The 17,597-nt window shown below is 41.1% G+C and overlaps 1 protein-coding gene across 2 annotated transcripts; it reads right to left on the bottom strand.

Annotated features, from left to right (window-relative positions):
- Positions 1-1,998: 1,998 nt before the first annotated feature.
- pdcd6 (programmed cell death 6) lies at positions 1,999-17,586 on the bottom strand. 2 transcript variants are annotated; one of them, XM_034572533.1, is made up of 6 exons: positions 17,333-17,586; positions 13,337-13,398; positions 5,905-5,949; positions 4,814-4,984; positions 4,310-4,419; positions 1,999-3,211 (listed from the first exon to the last, which is right to left on the bottom strand). In XM_034572533.1, exons 1-6 carry the CDS (start codon positions 17,413-17,415, stop codon positions 3,113-3,115), a joined length of 570 nt encoding a protein of 189 aa, XP_034428424.1. In that variant the 5' UTR covers positions 17,416-17,586; the 3' UTR covers positions 1,999-3,112. The 2 variants fall into 2 exon arrangements, with proteins under 2 accessions (XP_034428424.1, XP_034428425.1); XM_034572534.1 differs by having other exon boundaries at positions 4,826-4,984; positions 17,333-17,582.
- Positions 17,587-17,597: the final 11 nt, after the last annotated feature.

Genomic DNA, 17,597 nt, shown 5'->3' with positions numbered 1-17,597 from the left:
GGAGCAAGTCACTAAATCCTTAAAATCCATTGATTAAAGGTAAATCCAGATTTTTCATCCATCCTGTCCTTCACAGTCCTCTTACCTGTCCCATACAGGACAGACACGTTCAGGTCTTTGTCCAACAGATCCCTCGCTGTCTCCTTGAACGCTGCATAGCACAACTCTGGATGCTTTATCGCCACGGTAACCGCAGACCCCCTTCACCCTGAGACCACAGTCTGACCTGCAGCTAATGACGGAGAATGAGAAAGATGCACAGACAGAAACCAATATGGACCACAACACTCAGAGAGGCTGACCCAGAGACACGAGGTTAAAACCTCACAGTGGGAGAGACAGAGGTGGAATGTGACTCGTTTTATGTGGCTGAAAGAAAAGAGAGAGAAATTAGACAGTGAGAGAAAAGGTGTGGGTTAAGGGTGAATGGCCTCGGCTCCCGCTCAACCTCTGAGTGTTTGTGAGTGTGCCTGTGGTTGTGGCAGTTGACCCTGACATTGTTCAGAGTCGTCTCAGGGAATCCAGCTGCCGGCTGCAGCCAGAAGCAACTGCATCCAAGATAGAAGAGCGTGGAAAACAAATTTAGTGGACTCACTCACACAGGCTGTTCGGAGAAGTGAGGCTGCAGGGTCACGCAGATTAAACATTATGATCCCAGTTGTAGCAACTCATTTCATTTAAATACATTTACAATCAAAATTTTAAAAGTAAAAAAAGTGTATTTCATTATTGTGCTTGTTTTTTATAGCACTTTTCTTAAAGTTAAAAAGCACTTTACTCTATGTCCAGATCAGAGATGTAGCCACAAAATTCCCAAGCATTCCCAAAGCAAAAAAAACAAACGTGACTCAAACGTTCCCCAAGAAGAATAAAAGCAATAAAAAGACAGCATTACGTAAAAGCTGTAAATACAAATAAAAGGAATGGAACAATAAAATGAAAAGGACGATGTAACAAAAGCAACTTAATGCTAATAAAAAGAATAGAAGCAATAAAACACAAAGATAACAAAAGATTAAAATGGCATCACGTTAAGGCAAGTCTAGAATCTGCCTCTTCTCCTCAGGCTGCATCTCTCCTCCTTGATCCAAACATTTTCTGGTTTCAGCTCTAGATATGAAGATTTATATTTTTCTTAATCTATATAATTGTAAACTTGAATCTCTTAGTTTTAGACTATTGGCAGAACAAACTAATTTAAAGACATTGATTTAAAGGCCCTGACAACATGTGAGGGGTATTTCTCACTTTTCTTGACATTTATGGAAACTAAATCAATAAAAGTAAAAAGAGTAATGGCTGTTTATAATTTAGGTTTACTACTTTCCTGGCCTTATTCTGCATATAAGCCTAATGGAGCTGAACACCAAGGTCCAACCAGTCTCATATCATAATATTGAGTGAAATCTTGTTATGTTTAATTATACACTTTGTTCATGTTTAATGAGGTCTATTTTATGCTGTGCTGACTCTAAATTATGTTAATGGTGACATTTTGCTTGTGCTGACAGTATGACAGCCTCTACTGCCTCCTATAGACATTACTGTGCCACTACCCTGATGACTATATTGGTATAGTCATCCCTTGCTTGCTTGTCACTTTCCTCTTAAATAGTTGTATTTTGACCTTTTGTTTTTATTCTGATCTGATTTAACTCGTATGTTAAACCATGTCATGTATTCGTTGTATCTATTCTTTTTATCTTTAAGCACATTGAGTCTTGTTACATGAAATGTGTGGATAAATAAACTTTACTTGACTTCTCCATCTGTTTCACTGTTGTGGGATTTTATTGCAACCAAACTAACCAAAGCAAACCTAAGCTTGAAAAATGAAATGAAAACAATTTGCAATATTCTGTGATAGGTGCACTGCAGTGGCAAAGACCGCAAATATACAGTAGAGGGCGACGTTTAGCTGCGTTGACTCCCTGGCTTCCTCCTGCAAGGCAACGTGACTTTAATGTCCAAAATAATAAAAAGCAGACTCCACATCAGATGTTCTTACTTTTTTTTTAATAAAAGATTTCTCTTTTGTGTCGTTTTTACACATTTTAAGGCATCATGCACAAAAAATAAGCCATACTAAAGGCATTATGCTCAACCGCTACCAAAAAATCCTATGTTCTAACATTTGGAGATTTGCAGTTAAAAATGTTTGTACAAATATGGCATGTAAGCTGGCATGTCAGTGAATCTCAAAGCAGAGCGTCACCTGCTTTCACAGTTTTTGTAAACATGGCTTTGAGCAAAATAGGGCTGAGGAAAAAAAACGAGAGATAAAGGGAAAGCATGCTTCAAAGTGGGGCTAAATTTCCCTGATAAGCATGCAATGCATCTGAAATCATATTTACAATGCATCATTTATATTTTTCATCAATTTAAAGTTAAGACATTAAAAGGTTTGTTGACAATAACACTTAGACTGACGAGAAAGACAGATGTGTCCATAATGATTCCCCCAACCGAGTCCCCAACACGGACATCGTTCATGTTGGTGAACGAACAAAACACTACAAGATTTTTTTTTAAACATCAAGTTTTAGATTCACAGACAAATCTTATCAGGAGGGTTTTAAAAAAGAAAATTTCAAAGAAATTAGCGTACCTCTGTTTTATTGTGATAGGTTCCAGGGTTCCCACACATTCTTAACATCACATTTAAGGACTTTTCAGGCCCAATTCCCTCAAATTAAAGGACTCAACGTGCAGAGTTTGAGTTAAAGGGAAATAGAGGTATTCAAAGGTATATGAGAACTAGCAGCTCACAGACACCAATGTAAAAGAGACAGCTTACGTGCCGAGGAGCCGAGAGACGGTGGGAGACAGTCTCTCGGCTGTTTACTTACATAAACAATTTTTTTTTTTTTTAGATAATTAGTATATTTTCACAAAATATATTAATTCAAGCACCTACAATAACCTATTGGAGGCCCCTTTTCTCCCCTGGGAGGCCTAAGGTTTTTTTAATTTGTGTGAAACAGCCCAACTGTGCTGAAAATCAGGTTTAAAAAAAAAACTTGTAGTGTCCACCATGGCAGACATTCGGTAGGTGCCAGGAGCTTTGGCACAGTTGTGTCCAGTTGTGCTCTTCTGTGGTGCTCCGTGTGCGTTATACTATATTGAAGACCATGGAAAGATACTGTTCATATGAAACCTGGATCCAGCCGTCTTGGTCTGTATCGTACCGCCTGAACACGTCAGTCAACCTCTGTGAAAAGACAGGACAAGACATACAAATTTACTTTTAGAATATTACAACACCAAACTGCTCCAAAGTCTCAAATTCTACATCAGCATATTGAATGGATTTAATAGCATTGTTACAGTAAACGTTCATTGGTTCAAAAAAGTGCTTCACACAGCTACAGAGGGTGTGGCCAAATGCGTCCAAGACCACCCCAGAATATGTTTTTTGTCTCCGGACGCATTGAGGATGCATCTAGCTGCGTTCACACCTTTACTTATTCTGAAAAGGGTCCTAATCATCTCTTCAGAAAATTTTAAGAACCCTTAACGCTTTACACATTTTTGTTGTAAATTCAACAAAATCTATCAAAAACTTGAATCTATTACTTATAGAATTATTCAGACCCTTTGCTGTGAGACTCATTTGTGGTCAGGTGCATTATCTTTCTTTTTAGCATCTTTGAGATGTGTCTTAACGTATTTGGAGTCCCTGTGTGGCAAACTGACTATTGGACATAGTTTAGAAAGTCATAAACCTCTGTGTATATATAAGGTCCTGCAATTAACAGTGCATGTCAGAACAAATATTGAAGCCGTTGGGCAGAAACACCTGACACGGCTCATCACCTGGTTAATACCATCCCTGTGGTAAAGCATAGTAGTGGCAGTGTCATTCTAAGGGGGGGCAGGGACAGGAAGACGGGCCACAATTAAGGAAAGAGTGAAGGCAGCATGTGAAAAAAACCTGCTCCCCAGCACATATGACCTGAGACTACCTGCAGCATGACAATGACACAACTGAATCTACTGTGGGACGAGTCCCTGATTGTGCTTTAGTGGCTGAGTCGACACCCCAGACTTAAACCCCCATTGAACATCCAGAGACCGAGACTTCAATTTGACAGTTCACAGATGCTTTCCATTATATATGACAGCTTGAGAGGATCTGCCAGGAAAAATAGTTAACTACCCAGATCCATAAGTGCAAACCTTATTGAGGCTTTCCCGAGAAGATTCAAAGCTTTAAGTGCTGCCAAAGAGGCTTCTACAAAGTGAATTAATAGCCTGGATACTTTTGAGAATGAGATCCATTTTTTATACATTTGCATAAATGTGGCACCTGTAGTACAATACAGCACTGGATGAAGTCATCGAAGGCCACCTGTCCCTTCCTCTGGCGGTCGAACTTCTCTATCAACGTGCTGTAGAACTGGTCTGATAGACGATAACCTGCACATAACAACAAGTATGATGTTTTAAACATTTCAGACATTTGAAACATTCCGTGTACTCTCTGTAAATTTTCCATAAGTCAATGCTCACTAATCGTTTTGGTCAACAATAAGTGCTCAGCACTGTAGATTCCAGCCAGGAGCTGCTTGTCAAATACAAATAAAAGGATTTATGAGCGTGAAAGTAAAGCTTTAGCAGTGTATTTACTGCACAATAATGTATAAAGTAGTAGTTCTATAAAGAGTGTTCTAATAGCATGCTGGTCTATACAAACGCACAGAGGAATTGAAAAGACAGAATCTGACCTTCTAACTCAGAGAAATGATTAGTCATCTAAACAGCCACGCAGCCCACCACCACAGCGATTCAATGTAATTATATACCAGCATACTTTGTGTCTCACCGAATCCAGTCAGCGCCTGTTTAAGCTCGTTCTTATCAATGAAGCCGGAGTTGTCCCTGTCGTAGTTCCTGAAGATGTTCTGCCAGTCCGTGATGTACTTCCATACGCCAGCAAACTCGTTGAAGTTCACACCACCTTTATTTTCCCTATCGAACATGGCTGAATGAAAAAGGGGAGAAATTTGAGAATAAAATGTAGTATTCACTTGATGTCTCTCTCTCACACACACACACACACACACACGTTTACTCAGAAGTCTAGAAGTGATGGATGAAACCTGTCATGAAAGCAATCATGCTACTACATATAGTTCAGGAAGAGACGCCTCACACTCGACTAACTCCTGTTTCATAAGACTTAAAACACCACAACAGTGGAAGAAAACAGTTTGATCCCCCTCAACTTTAATCCACTCCTCACCCCCCTGTGGTTCAATCCAATTACCTCCACACAAAGGGAGTGCTATCACAGGATAGGCTTCTTGCGGGGGGACTTTTAAACAAAATGATTTACTGAGCATGGCCCTGTGAGAACGGGAGGCAATGGAATTATAGAGATTTACTCTGCAAGTCCCACAACAAAAACATACTAGGTTATGCTACGTTATATTATATTAAGAAACAAAAGTATATTAAAAACCAGAGCGAGATATCATGTTCAAAAGATCACATTGTTATGGTGGCATATTTCAAATAATTCCACAGGTAGTGCTTGTAGTTTGTGTATAGTGAAGTTAAGTCTGACCTACAGCACTGAAGTTAAAAAGCTGCCAACAGAGAACTGAATTACACTATATTTAGACGTATTCAACATCAAATGCATAATGCAACTGCCTTGAAAGTGGAAACGGGTCAATATTTGGCATCTGAGGCCACCGACAGCTTCCTTACGAGACAAGCTTTGCCACTTCCTTCTTGGTGCGCGCTCGTCCTCCCTTTAGTGTTGACTGCAGGTTTCCACTAGAGCAACACTGAGGCCTTTGTTTGAGCCTTCAGGTTTTTTCTCGAAACGTAATTCATTTATCCGATCGTCATGGAGAGGAAACAAATAAACAAGTGTCAATCTGAGAATTTACTTACATATGATGGAGCGGACCGTCACCGGGTTGAAAGGAGTCCATGTGCCTGCAGACAGAAAGATACCGGTCACATACCAATGCAATGTGGGCTGTTTTGGTATTTGAAAACTAGAATAATCGCACTGCGGTTGTATGCCTCCACCAACAGTGCAGTTTCAGTCCACATACATTTCTTTTTCCAGACTCATATGAGGTCACCATGAATTGTATTTTTGAAATCAAATCTTTTCATCTTTTGAATAAATTCCTAAAGGGAGACTTGAGTTCAAGAGGCCAAAAAAATGTTTTGAGGCTACCACAAGAATGGGAAGTGCAGACGAATAGACAACCCAAAAACATAATGCCTTAAACAATGATGATAAAAACAACTAAACTAAATCATGTGGAAGTTAAAAATACATGAGTGATAAAGGCAAACAGATCATAGAACTACAAAAGTATGAGTGAATAAAGGCTTTACAGTGCTAGAAGCTTGTCAGAGAAAATGCTGTTGTCAAAGTACAGAAGCTGAGAGGAGCTGCCGCAGCCTTAATAATTTTTTTGCAGGGGCATTTACCTCCAGATCGCAGCTTAAATTTGACAGCATCTCCAGTAAATAATCAGTTTTCTTCTCATCATGGCTTTGTCACCAGATTCTCTTAGGATCATTTCTGTGTCTATATCTATGTTTAGGAGGGACCACTCCTGTATCTCATAATAATAATTTTGGGATATCATCTTCTCTCGGTAAACAGTTTTTTAGCCCTGGATTATTCACTTCATTATCTTGGGATAAGAAAATGGCACCATGTTAATAGTCATCTTGAGATTAACAATATTGAGAATTATATTATCAGACCAACTCTCTATTCTTCATTTGTACTGTCAGTTTGTGGGACAGAATGGACCCATAATCAAAACCCATTTGCAAAGATAGAACATTACTTGAGACGTTTTGACACGTCACACTAAGTAGTGCACTACAGTTCATTTGAGTTTCCAAATTCTATTGTTTTGATCAGGAAAGAATAGTCCTTTAGTTTTTAGTTATAGAAACAGAAAATAGTCAGTGTCCTAGCACATTTAGGGGTTTAAAAGTAATCAGCAACATCCTAAAATATTTTTTGATGTCCAATGGACACCAGTGCAAAGGAGAACAAGAACGAACAAAAAAAAGAAATACATGATCCATTTTTATCTCACATCAAAGGTCTTTCATGGAGAAGTTTTCCTAAAAAGGGAAGAAACAGACTTGAAGCCAGTTCTGTGACAAGCCCTTTTTTTCCCCCAAACACAAGAGAAATAGTTATTTTTCATCTGCAGGACAAACTGCTGTCATCTATATGGCCAGAAAAAGACTGATGGGTACTGAGCTGAGCAGGGTGTCTATAATTTACAGCCTTTCTTCACACACTCAATTCTCAACACACTGAGATCTATCGGGCCATCTAAATCCTTGCTGACTCACCATCTCACTTCATTACAGAGGCCCACAGTTCACGGCGAGAAACAAAGGAGAGTGACTGAGGGAGGATGCAGAGAAGGGAGGAGACAAGAGAGAAGAAATAAGAAATAAGGAAAAGAGCTAGAGGGGAGATAATGAACAAAGGGAACAAAAGAGAAGGGACATAAGGAAATGGGAAGGCCCACATAACATTTGCAGATTTTGAGCCATTACTTGAACTCTTTGGCCTACTTGGGATTGCTCCCTAAAACTCTATCTGCAGCATCGTAACACCTTGTCGGCATAGTGTGGAGCCTTTTTCACACCGTGCTGTTCATGACTGCTAGATTTTCTTTTCCCTGGCTCTACCAGCAGTGAGCAGGTTTGCAGTGAGATAAAACAAGATAAGATGATTCTCTTTAAAACCGTACAACTAAATAAAAAGGTCTATTTTATCTCAAACAAACTCCATAAATGATAGCCAAGATTTTGGCACAGAAATATGTCCCAGCAGTGCTTCAGAGTTCAGAGGAGATACTCGACAGTTCCACCCTCTGCCTTGGTTTGTTTTATTGATGGGTGAGGCTGTCTGGGACAGTGGGTGGAGCTGTTCTGGGACCACATGCAAGGTCCAATTGGAGACAGCGTTCAAGCCAAAATCTATACCCTGATAATGCTGCTCTCAAGCAAAAAACAAAGAGATTCATATGCGTATTGATGTGGAATCAATTTGTAGAACCCGGTCACAGAGTGCTGTGTTTTTATCTTCAGCAGTGCAGACCGATTAAAGGCTCGTCTCCCTAAGCATTTTAGAGACTGGAGAGTGGCTATGGAATTAGTTTCACTACATGTCCTCTTAGTCCCTTTTAAAACACATCAGGATGTATTAGCAGTCAGGTCTGTAAATTTGACAATTGATATTGTTGATTTGAGAATGATTTACTAACATAATCCCTGTGAGCCAACAGGAACCATAACAAAACTGATAAGAAGTTGTACAATGTCCACATTTAGGTGAGCAATTTGAGATATGGAGAACAGAAAAGTGTACACAAATAAAACTACATTAGATGGGTTATTATGTCATGGATAATGCTAAACTTGCAAATATTAATGTGCACAGAATATAGTTTTGTTGCCTCAAACAATCTAGAATAAAACATAATTTCACTCCAAAATATGTTATTCTATGCTATAAATCTCAATCTCGCACAAGATTTTTCTATCCTGTACTGAGATCCGACCATCACAGAAATCCCAGTAAAAAGTCAAATGTAACCTCAACTATTACTTTCAAGATCATGAAACTTGCTTTCTACATGTGTTTCTACATTAATTACAAAGAGGAACATGGGATTTTGTCTCAATTGTGTATAAATCTGCCTTAAATCTGCAAAATGAGCAGACAGACAGACCGCGGCTACCCGGTGTGAGGCAGTCTGTATGGTTGAGATGTTTGTGTGCGTCTGATTGCCAAATGGGACAATACGAGTTCTGTCCAGTCCACACACTGCGCTCTCTCAAGAGATGGGAAGAGAGGGGCGATATAGGAGGCGAGGAGGGAGGCAGACGTGTGGAAAAACAGTGTGAACAGACTGCAATGTATACACATACATATAACAGGTTGCACTGGGGTTCAGTGAGATGCTTGTACAAATACACTTGACATACGCAAGCATAAATGGATGAACTTTTAAACACAAACCACACGAAGTAGTTTCCCGGATTTCAACCAAAACACACTAACTAAATAGTGTTTAAATTTAAAAAGTAACGGTTTAACCTCGAGATGTAAAAGGAAAAAAATACAAATCAAACATTAGGGAGGGATGATTAGTATCCACATACATTAAATGCTGCATTATTGGTGAATAAGTCCCAGTTACCAGGGGATTCAAACTCATGAACTTTTTAGTCGGTGTTACTGACTATGTGCTCTGGGTCAGTTTCCACAAATCTTCTCACATCTGTAGGTAATGACATCACATCTGCAAGACTGGGATTTTATGACTATTCAAACTTTAAATACTTAAAAAGCTTTTCGTAACACTGCTGACCAATGTTTGTTTGAAAACTCAGAGGTTGCTCTTTGGTCTAAACGGCCGTTTGTTTTGGTTTCACTTGCGATTTTTTTAAAAGGCGGGACAACATGGTATTGTTAAAGCAGAGGAGAGTTTAAGAGGAGATGCTGGTGAACTGAGAGATTGCAAAAGAATATTGACTAGCAATGATTCAGCAGTCAGCCAGTCTCAGTTTTTGTTTATGGTTTATGCCAGATAATAACCTGTGTCACATGAACCAGTAGATTAGGAATCCAGTCAATCATGAACAGTAGATGCCGCAGACAAGTTACAGGGTCTAACAGAGTGAGTGTATAAGGCATCCCATCCACTGCTAAAGTAGAAGTGGCAAAGCAGAACTGGTGATAAATAACATGAAGAAAATAATGAAATTGTGCCTCCCCACACCTCACTTACAAAACACTTCAAATGTAGGGTTGTCAAGGGAAGGATTGCTGAACAAGCTCCTTGACTCCTGTCATTTAACCAGGTTTGGCAATCTGCACAGCAGGCTGGTGCTCCCTCAGCCATGGTTAGTTTAGTTACATTTATCAGGAACTATTTCCAGCAAAGAGAAGAGATGCATTGCAACAGATTTACTGTAGCTAGAAGCTAATTCCGCATCTGCAGTTTCTGGGCAGGTGTCAGCTATTTTCATGGCTATTGCTACTCCAACACACTTAAATAAATAACTCAAGGAGAAGTGAATTGCACGCAGTAGAGCGCATACCTCTGCCAAGTCCCAACAGTCCCCTTGAATTAAATCAAGCCTTATAGCTAAGGCCATATTACCTTTCTCTGCTACACATTGGTGGTAGTTACAGGTTTCTAGCCCTATTTGTTACTGTACAGCGGCTGGTAAAACCTATGGCCCTATGAAACCACATTTAAATCCACTAGATCCAGATTGTTGTTTAAATCTGCACGAAATTGCACAACCATTGATACCAACCTATAAAATGTTTGATTTTTTAAAATCAAGATTCACTAATAATTCTCTGGGAAATAAAATAAAATGTTTAACAAAATGCTCTTTCTTACATTATGAAATGAAAAAAATCCTGGATCTAACCCCTGATCTAGGTCAGCATTAAAATCTAATGAATTCCTCCCTGTCTCATATTGCATCCTTCTGGCAATCCATCTGGTAGTTTTTGCATAATCTTGCTAACTAACAAACAAATGCAGATCAAAACATAACCTCAGAGGGAGAATTAATAAATCTGTGAGCACAGGAGATTGACGGAGAGTTGGGTATGATATCCACCCACTGCTGAGCAGAGAGAGGCCAAAACATATAAAATGATGTGGCTACAAGGCAGAGCCACAACAAAAACATCCATATACACTTCAGCAGCACTGAAGCAATCACGGTATTATTGAGGATGATACACTTTCACAGCCAGGAATGATAGAGGGATGGAGAGACGGAGGTAAAGAAGAAGAACGAGAGAGAGAGGGAGAAAGGTGGGGACTGAGTAAGGGAGCATAGGCGAGAGACAAAGATAGAAAGTCGCAGTGACAGGAGACAAAACCGTCCAGATGACACAGCAGGTATTGAGCTGATGCCAGTGGATGAGAAAACATGTAATTTTGTTACTTTGTAATTAAGAGAAGGCAAGTAATCATCTGCCAGTAGGAAGAGATATAAATGGAAGAGATATTAATGCTGGTTGAAAGACGACAAAAAAAATGGCATCCTGACAAAGAGCATACAGGATCAGAGGAATCCAAATGCTGGATAAAAGAGAAACTGGGTTGGAAACCGTTGAAAATACCTCATCCTGTGGGCAGATTTTTCGCTCAGAAAAATTTCTCATACGGAACAGGGAAGAGGAGGCTGACATTGATTTTAGAAATGCAAAAAAAGAAAGGTACTGATGGATGGCCGAGTACAGAATGGAGAGATAAGAAATCTAAACTGCACCTCACCAACCAGTGCCTTCCTCCTCACCGTCCGAGCATATGTGGCGACATTAGAGCGGCAACACACGGACAGTGGCAGGTCTGGCAGCTTTAGCGTGCAAACCGCAGGACAGGATGCGGCGCAGTATGTTCAGCTTCACTGGCTCTGTGTCACATCACAGTGAGCCTAATGAACTGGCGGAGAGTGAACCAGGCAACCTGCTGTTCAGTGCAGGCACATTCACAGCATGGTGTACGCAACACATCTACGTACATACAAACAAACAACACCGATAATTACACACACACGCCAAGTAAAAAACATCAAAACCAAAACAAAATAGATGAACTGAATAAGACCCACGTAGATAAACACACATTCTAATGCACGCACAAACACACACTCGCACTTATCAGTATGCTGAGCCAGAGCCGCTGTGGAGCCTGATAAAAGCTTCTTTCAGTGCTGCTGCTGGCTTCCACTCTTCTTGTTTCCTCTGGAGGTGCCCACACAAAAATGGGTTTTCCGAGGATCGCAATCTGCTCAACGGTCTTCAAAAGACACCCGAACAATTCAGTTATAAAGCTGATGAGGAATGAATACCTTATATTCTAATGAGAACACAAATATTAAACTGTTATAAACCAGAGCTTCAGGGCAAACTCCGCTCTGATATACAGCATATGTCTCATCCATCTTTCTCCATGTCACATTGAGAGCAAGGTCTAGACGCAATGCTGGTGCAGTGTTGTGTTTATGTGGGGGCATGAACACAGATTTTACCAGCCTGATGCCTTTTGGAAGCTCCTCTCAGTCTGAGCGAGAGCGACTTGAGCAGAGGAGATGACCTGTGACATTTAATCAACACTGCCCATCAAACTCTCTAGAAAAATCACATATTTTCTAGTTCAGGAAACCAACTAGGAACTGAACTTTTAATCCTGTTCAAATCCCTCTCCTCCGGAGCATCTTCCTGGACAGAGAACGACTCCATCACGAGAAGCTGTAATCTTTATGTTTTCTGTCCGAGTCCTTTTCATGCACATTTTTGAGATACTTTGAGACCTCTATCAGATGAACTCTCATTCAGCAGCACTCTATTGGAAAACATTCTTGAGATAGGTGCTATATGCCTGTCAAGCTTTCTATTCTCTCAAGCTACCTAGCTAATCAAGCTGGCATGAGCTTGCGTGGTATGAATTGGTTGCTGAAGCAAGTAGAGGTCATGGGAATCTGACAGCCGAAACCTGAGGTGGGTATCACATGGGCATATGTGCTCTAGCAGGTTCCTGGTTTGAGTCCCAGCCAGCCGGACCATAGATTGTATATAAATATGGCAGACATGACAGCACCCAAAAGTGAAGCCAAAGCTTCTTGATCGCCCTCTGGTGGCTGGCTGCAGTTTAGGTCATAAACCCAGGCTATTCAGTGATAGTGGATGGGGAATGGATTAGATAAATCTTTTTCCGTCTCGTTAGGTAGTTCTTATCAAACAGATGTTCAAGTCTGCATTTTTCCAGGAAGCTTGGTTTTAATTAATTATTTGATGATATAAAAATGGGACGAAATGTAATTGTGACAGCTGAGACTGTCTTGCGATTGGTCGTATGCGTTTATCGTAAGGACATTGGCACAGAATCTGGCTCCAAATGCGCAATATGGCAGTGTTCCTATACCCAGCATATTTTGGCTTTATTTTTGGATAGTGGGAGGAAGTGAACATGCATCATCCATGTTTAAATACAGTCTATGGTCATCACAAGGGCAGCGAGGCAGCATGGAGGGTGTTCTTAGCTCCACAAACTATATCCTTTATAATGATCACTAGTTCGAGTCAATGAATGTCTAAAACAAGTCAACAAAAAAAGTTACATTACAACCTTAATTAAGATATGATTTATTGCCAGACTGCTGTATTAGATTGCATTGGTTTCAGCAAAGAGTGCCTAATAAACTGCCAATGGAAAGAAACAAAAATGGAAGTGGCAGAGATTGAGAGAGTGAATAGAAAAGTTCTTTTTAAAAGAGCGACACAGATACATACCATTCGATAAGGCCTGCTGAAGCTCTGAGTCAGATATCACTCCACTTCTGTCCTTGTCAACCCTGGGGAGGAAAACACAGATTAGATAGCGCCTGCATAAACCATTTTACACACCCATGCACTCAACTGCAGCGGGCATCGGCGCTCGTCAGCTGAAACCTTATCCTCCTGAGCGCGTGTTAGTATTTCAACAGTCAACTGGGACTGAATGGAGGTCTGTGATAGAGACACACGAGGAAGCATGTCCACACGTGTCTCCCCTGAGAGCAGCTAGAGAGGCTGGGTATGTGCTTGTCAAAGTGTGAGTGTTGATCCTCAGCAAAGTGAAACTGAATGTTGGCAACTGTAAAGTTGTTATGAAGAAAAACACAGAGGGACTGGTTACATTATGTCTTTGCTCTGTCGTCACAAAAGGAGGCAAAACTATGAAAGCTCCTTTTAATATGTGAAATTGTCACTACAGAGCTGAACAAATTATTGTTTTAACTCTTATTTGTTGTCTTCTAGCTCTTACTAGTTTTGTTTTAGCTGTGTTTTCGCTCTTATTCATGTCGTTCGTGCTCTTTTTTTATTTTCAAACGTGTGTGGATTAAAGTGGTGACATATTTTCTTTTATACAATGTTATAACTTTAATTGGGATTTATGTGTATCTTCTTGTGTTTGACTAAACGTAGAAATGCTTTGTCATCAGACCAACACCCAGAAGTTAATCATTGGTAATTGTTATTTATGTGCTTACTCTTTCTTTTGATTGTTGAACCATCTAAACTTAAATACAAGTTAGCTGAACATGTAGGTTTCGAGATAAGGTTTCAAATTCTCAGCTCTATCTCAGACAGGAGTCCTTCTCTTTGTTATGGAAGGAAAAACATTAACAGGCTGGACTATGACACGCATAACAGGCTCCAAAGTTCTGAAATAATATGGGCTACAGTCATGTAGCTTAGTCAAATATCCCATGAGTCAGTTGTTCCTTAGCAACCGGCTAGGCCCAACCTATCAACACAGAGCTAAATGAATAAACACACGGTGAATACCAGCAGAGAAGAAGCGGGAGAGGAGACGGGAACCCCCCTAAGTAAAAAAAAAAACAAAAAAAAACACACACATAGGACAATCCCAGTGCCAAGTGTGTGGGTTGAGTTTCTGCTCCCAGTTGGTACGACATCATATCCTAATATCTGCAGCATTCATAGCTTTATTTACAGTGATCAGATATATGTCACTGTGTGTACCCCTCTCTTTGACTTGCTCCCAACTAAAAAAATAAAAAATAAACCTTACATAAGGAGAGCTTGTCCTCTCTCCCTGGGGAGAAACACAGCTCTCAGCATGCTTCCATAAATGAGAGCTTTGTCACAGTGGTGGTGACGAGTGGTTAGGTTAGAGCCGGGAGTGGGGTACCCAACCTTTTACAAACACCGACAGATTAACTCAAAGACGTGTAGTGTGTACATCACCTCTCCCTCGTTTTCCCCCAGTCTTCCCTCCACTGACCCATTCACTGAGTTTCAGGTAGAGTCACCTCACCAGACTTTTACGTAAAACAAGTCGTTAAAACTTTCTCTTCTAGCACAGGTGGTCTAAATTCACGAAGTCAAATACAACACTGGGAGGTAAAAAAAAAAGGGCAACATAAAACACCATGGCTGAGTGGGTTACTGTGCTCAGATTTTCCCATGTGTCACTGTGTCCCATTAAGCAATGAGGTTAGAATATGGTTTCTGGAACAAAACTCACCCTACTTTCCACAGAAATTGGTCCAAGAGTAAGAAAATGTCACCATTGCTTCAAAGTCCAAATTAAAGCTGCATTCACAAAACCTTCCATGGAAAGCCCATTGTCCAAGAGTCAGTTTCCATTGCTACTATTTCTAGTTTCTAAGGTTCAAATTGTGAACGTAGTCCGTTTGCTTAAGAGAAGACTCACTGACACTGAAGTCACAGACAGATTCTTGAATAGAAATGAATCTGCGTTGTGGATCTAAACCGAACTTAAGCCTGAACACCTCTGCCAAGGAGGTTGTGTTTTCTACTGTTGGATGGATTATCCGAAACTTGGTGGAAGGTTGTGGTATGGGTCAGGCAATTAAATTCAGATCAGGAATTCATCAAGGGATTTTTTTTCCACTTTCTTTAACATTGTGCGATGGGGGCGTTTTGGGATATTTTCACTGATTTCCCAGGACTTAATTCATGGGTCTTGATTAAAAAGAAAAACATACTCAGAGGCCTGACATCTATGACTGTGCGCAACTTAATAAGGTTCAGTTGAATTTTTGTGGACTGTTGGGCCTTGGCGGAGGTATGCGCTCTATCAAGTGCTATTTGTTGTTGACTCGTGAAGGGATGGGCGCAAACATTTTTGTAATTCCAGCATCAAGCACCGGTAAGTTGGCAAAAGGATGAGATTGACTTCCTCGAGATTCATTCTCACGTCAAGTCATGGAATTTAATAAATAGAAGAAAATAAACAGTCAATTTAGAAACCGATTGACTGCAGTCTACTTTTACCATTCCCTGTGCAAAACACTTTAGAATGAATGACTAATCTGTCAACGTGTCAACATGTCCAGTCAGAAAAATACAGATTCATGATGAGACAGGATAAACCGAGTTCAGGGCTGTGACCTGAGCGGGTGTTCCAACAGCAGGACAGTGAGTCATAGAAGGGTAGGGGGTGTGTGCATGTGTGTGTGCGTGACACACAGACACAGAGAGACCTCCCACGTCAACTATGCTCTATTGACTCTGGTCACATGACTGAGGGAATTCCAGCACTGCTCTGCCAGATTTTCCCCAACAGGCAACATGAGGCAGCACAATGCTCATGTGAGAGACGACAGTGTGCGAGTGTGTGTTCCTATTGTGAGAAGCAGAATGATGATGACTTTGTGTGCACACAGATGTAATAGTCATCTGTTTGCGTGGCTGTTAGCAAAAGCAAAAGATATATAAAATATATACATCTGACCTAATTTCTAAGGGGGGTTTGCACCATACATAAATAATTCATTAAGCCTGTTTCAAAAGCCTTGCAATGCCTGCAGCATCTCAATGTTGTAAGAAAGCAAAGCGGGAGGAGGAAAAAAAAAAAAATCCTCTGCAGTATTACATAACTGTATAGTTAACTATTAGCAGGGACCAAAGCATTTCAAGTGTTTCCCTCCTTGCCTACAACCACCGTGACCTTCTAAGATGCTGCTGACACACTTTTGACTCAGGCTGTGGTGAAATGGATGACAGTGAATGGTTGAACGCCGCCACTGAGACTAAACGGTGACAGAAAACAACACAGGTTGCAATAGATATGATCTTAGTATTGAAGATCTGCTCTCTGGCATTCATGTCAGCCTGTACACTGCGTCATATACACCTACAACTGGCAGGTTTCTGAAGGGAACCCCATCTTGAAAGGGTTTTACTATGCTGACTGGGAAGAGAGGCGATAGTAGAAGAAAGCATTAATGAAATATTTCCCTTTTTATATGTGTATTAAAAGGAGAAATCTTGAATTGTTGCAGGGAGATCAGGGTAAGAGGCGTTCAAGGACTCCTGGAGGTCCTTGGAGCCCAGTTTTGGACACTGGTGAAGGGGGAGATGGGTTCACTGGTTGAACGCCAACAAGAAGACAACTGAGCTAAAGTAATGCACCGATATGTAACGCGACCTGCTGAGTGACGTGTAGCGGCTGTGGGCCGCGTTGAGCACCGGGCGGCAGATGTTTCCAGGAAGCTGCGAGGAAACACGAGAGCTGACAAATCCCTCGTTTCACTGCGGAGCTCCGCTGTCACTCACTCACACACACACACACACACACACACACACACACACACACACACACACATACTCATGAGGAGTAAAGACACAACCGTGAAGACACACACACAGCCCCCCCCCCCCACCCCCACACACACACGCGCACACGCACACACACACACTCTGTCATTCTGCCGACACACACAGCGAAGCACAACCCGCCCTCAGCGCACTCACCTCTGGAAGATATTCCACAGGAAGCCCTGGTCCGGGGGAGCGTTGTTCTGCATTGGAGCTCTGTACGGACTGTGATACGCCATTTTTGTTGTTTTTTAACCAAAGAGCCAGGCAGGAAATGCTTGAGAGAGTCCGACCGACACACTGCGTCTCTCCTGCCGCCAGAGTTTGTAGTTCGAGTCCCTGAGCAGCAGCAGCAGCTTCTCTCCGCCAGCGACGCGCCCGTCCGACGTCAAACGCCCGCCTTCTCGCGCACAGGGGCGTG

The sequence above is a fragment of the Hippoglossus hippoglossus genome, chromosome 20 (assembly GCF_009819705.1).
Source record: "Hippoglossus hippoglossus isolate fHipHip1 chromosome 20, fHipHip1.pri, whole genome shotgun sequence".
Taxonomy (NCBI): Eukaryota; Metazoa; Chordata; class Actinopteri; order Pleuronectiformes; family Pleuronectidae; genus Hippoglossus; species Hippoglossus hippoglossus.
The sequence above is the reverse complement of the archived record's forward strand: the minus strand, read 5'-3'. Positions and strand labels throughout refer to the sequence as shown.

Coding starts and splice junctions, on each gene's coding strand:
- pdcd6 (XM_034572533.1), bottom strand. CDS start 17,415: ATGGCGTATCACAGTCCGTACAGAGCTCCAATGCAGAACAACGCTCCC. Junction 13,399..17,332: donor CTGTGGAATATCTTCCAGAG/GTGAGTGCGCTG, acceptor TTTCCTCCCCAG/GGTTGACAAGGACAGAAGTG. Junction 5,950..13,336: donor TCAGCAGGCCTTATCGAATG/GTATGTATCTGT, acceptor TTCTGTCTGCAG/GCACATGGACTCCTTTCAAC.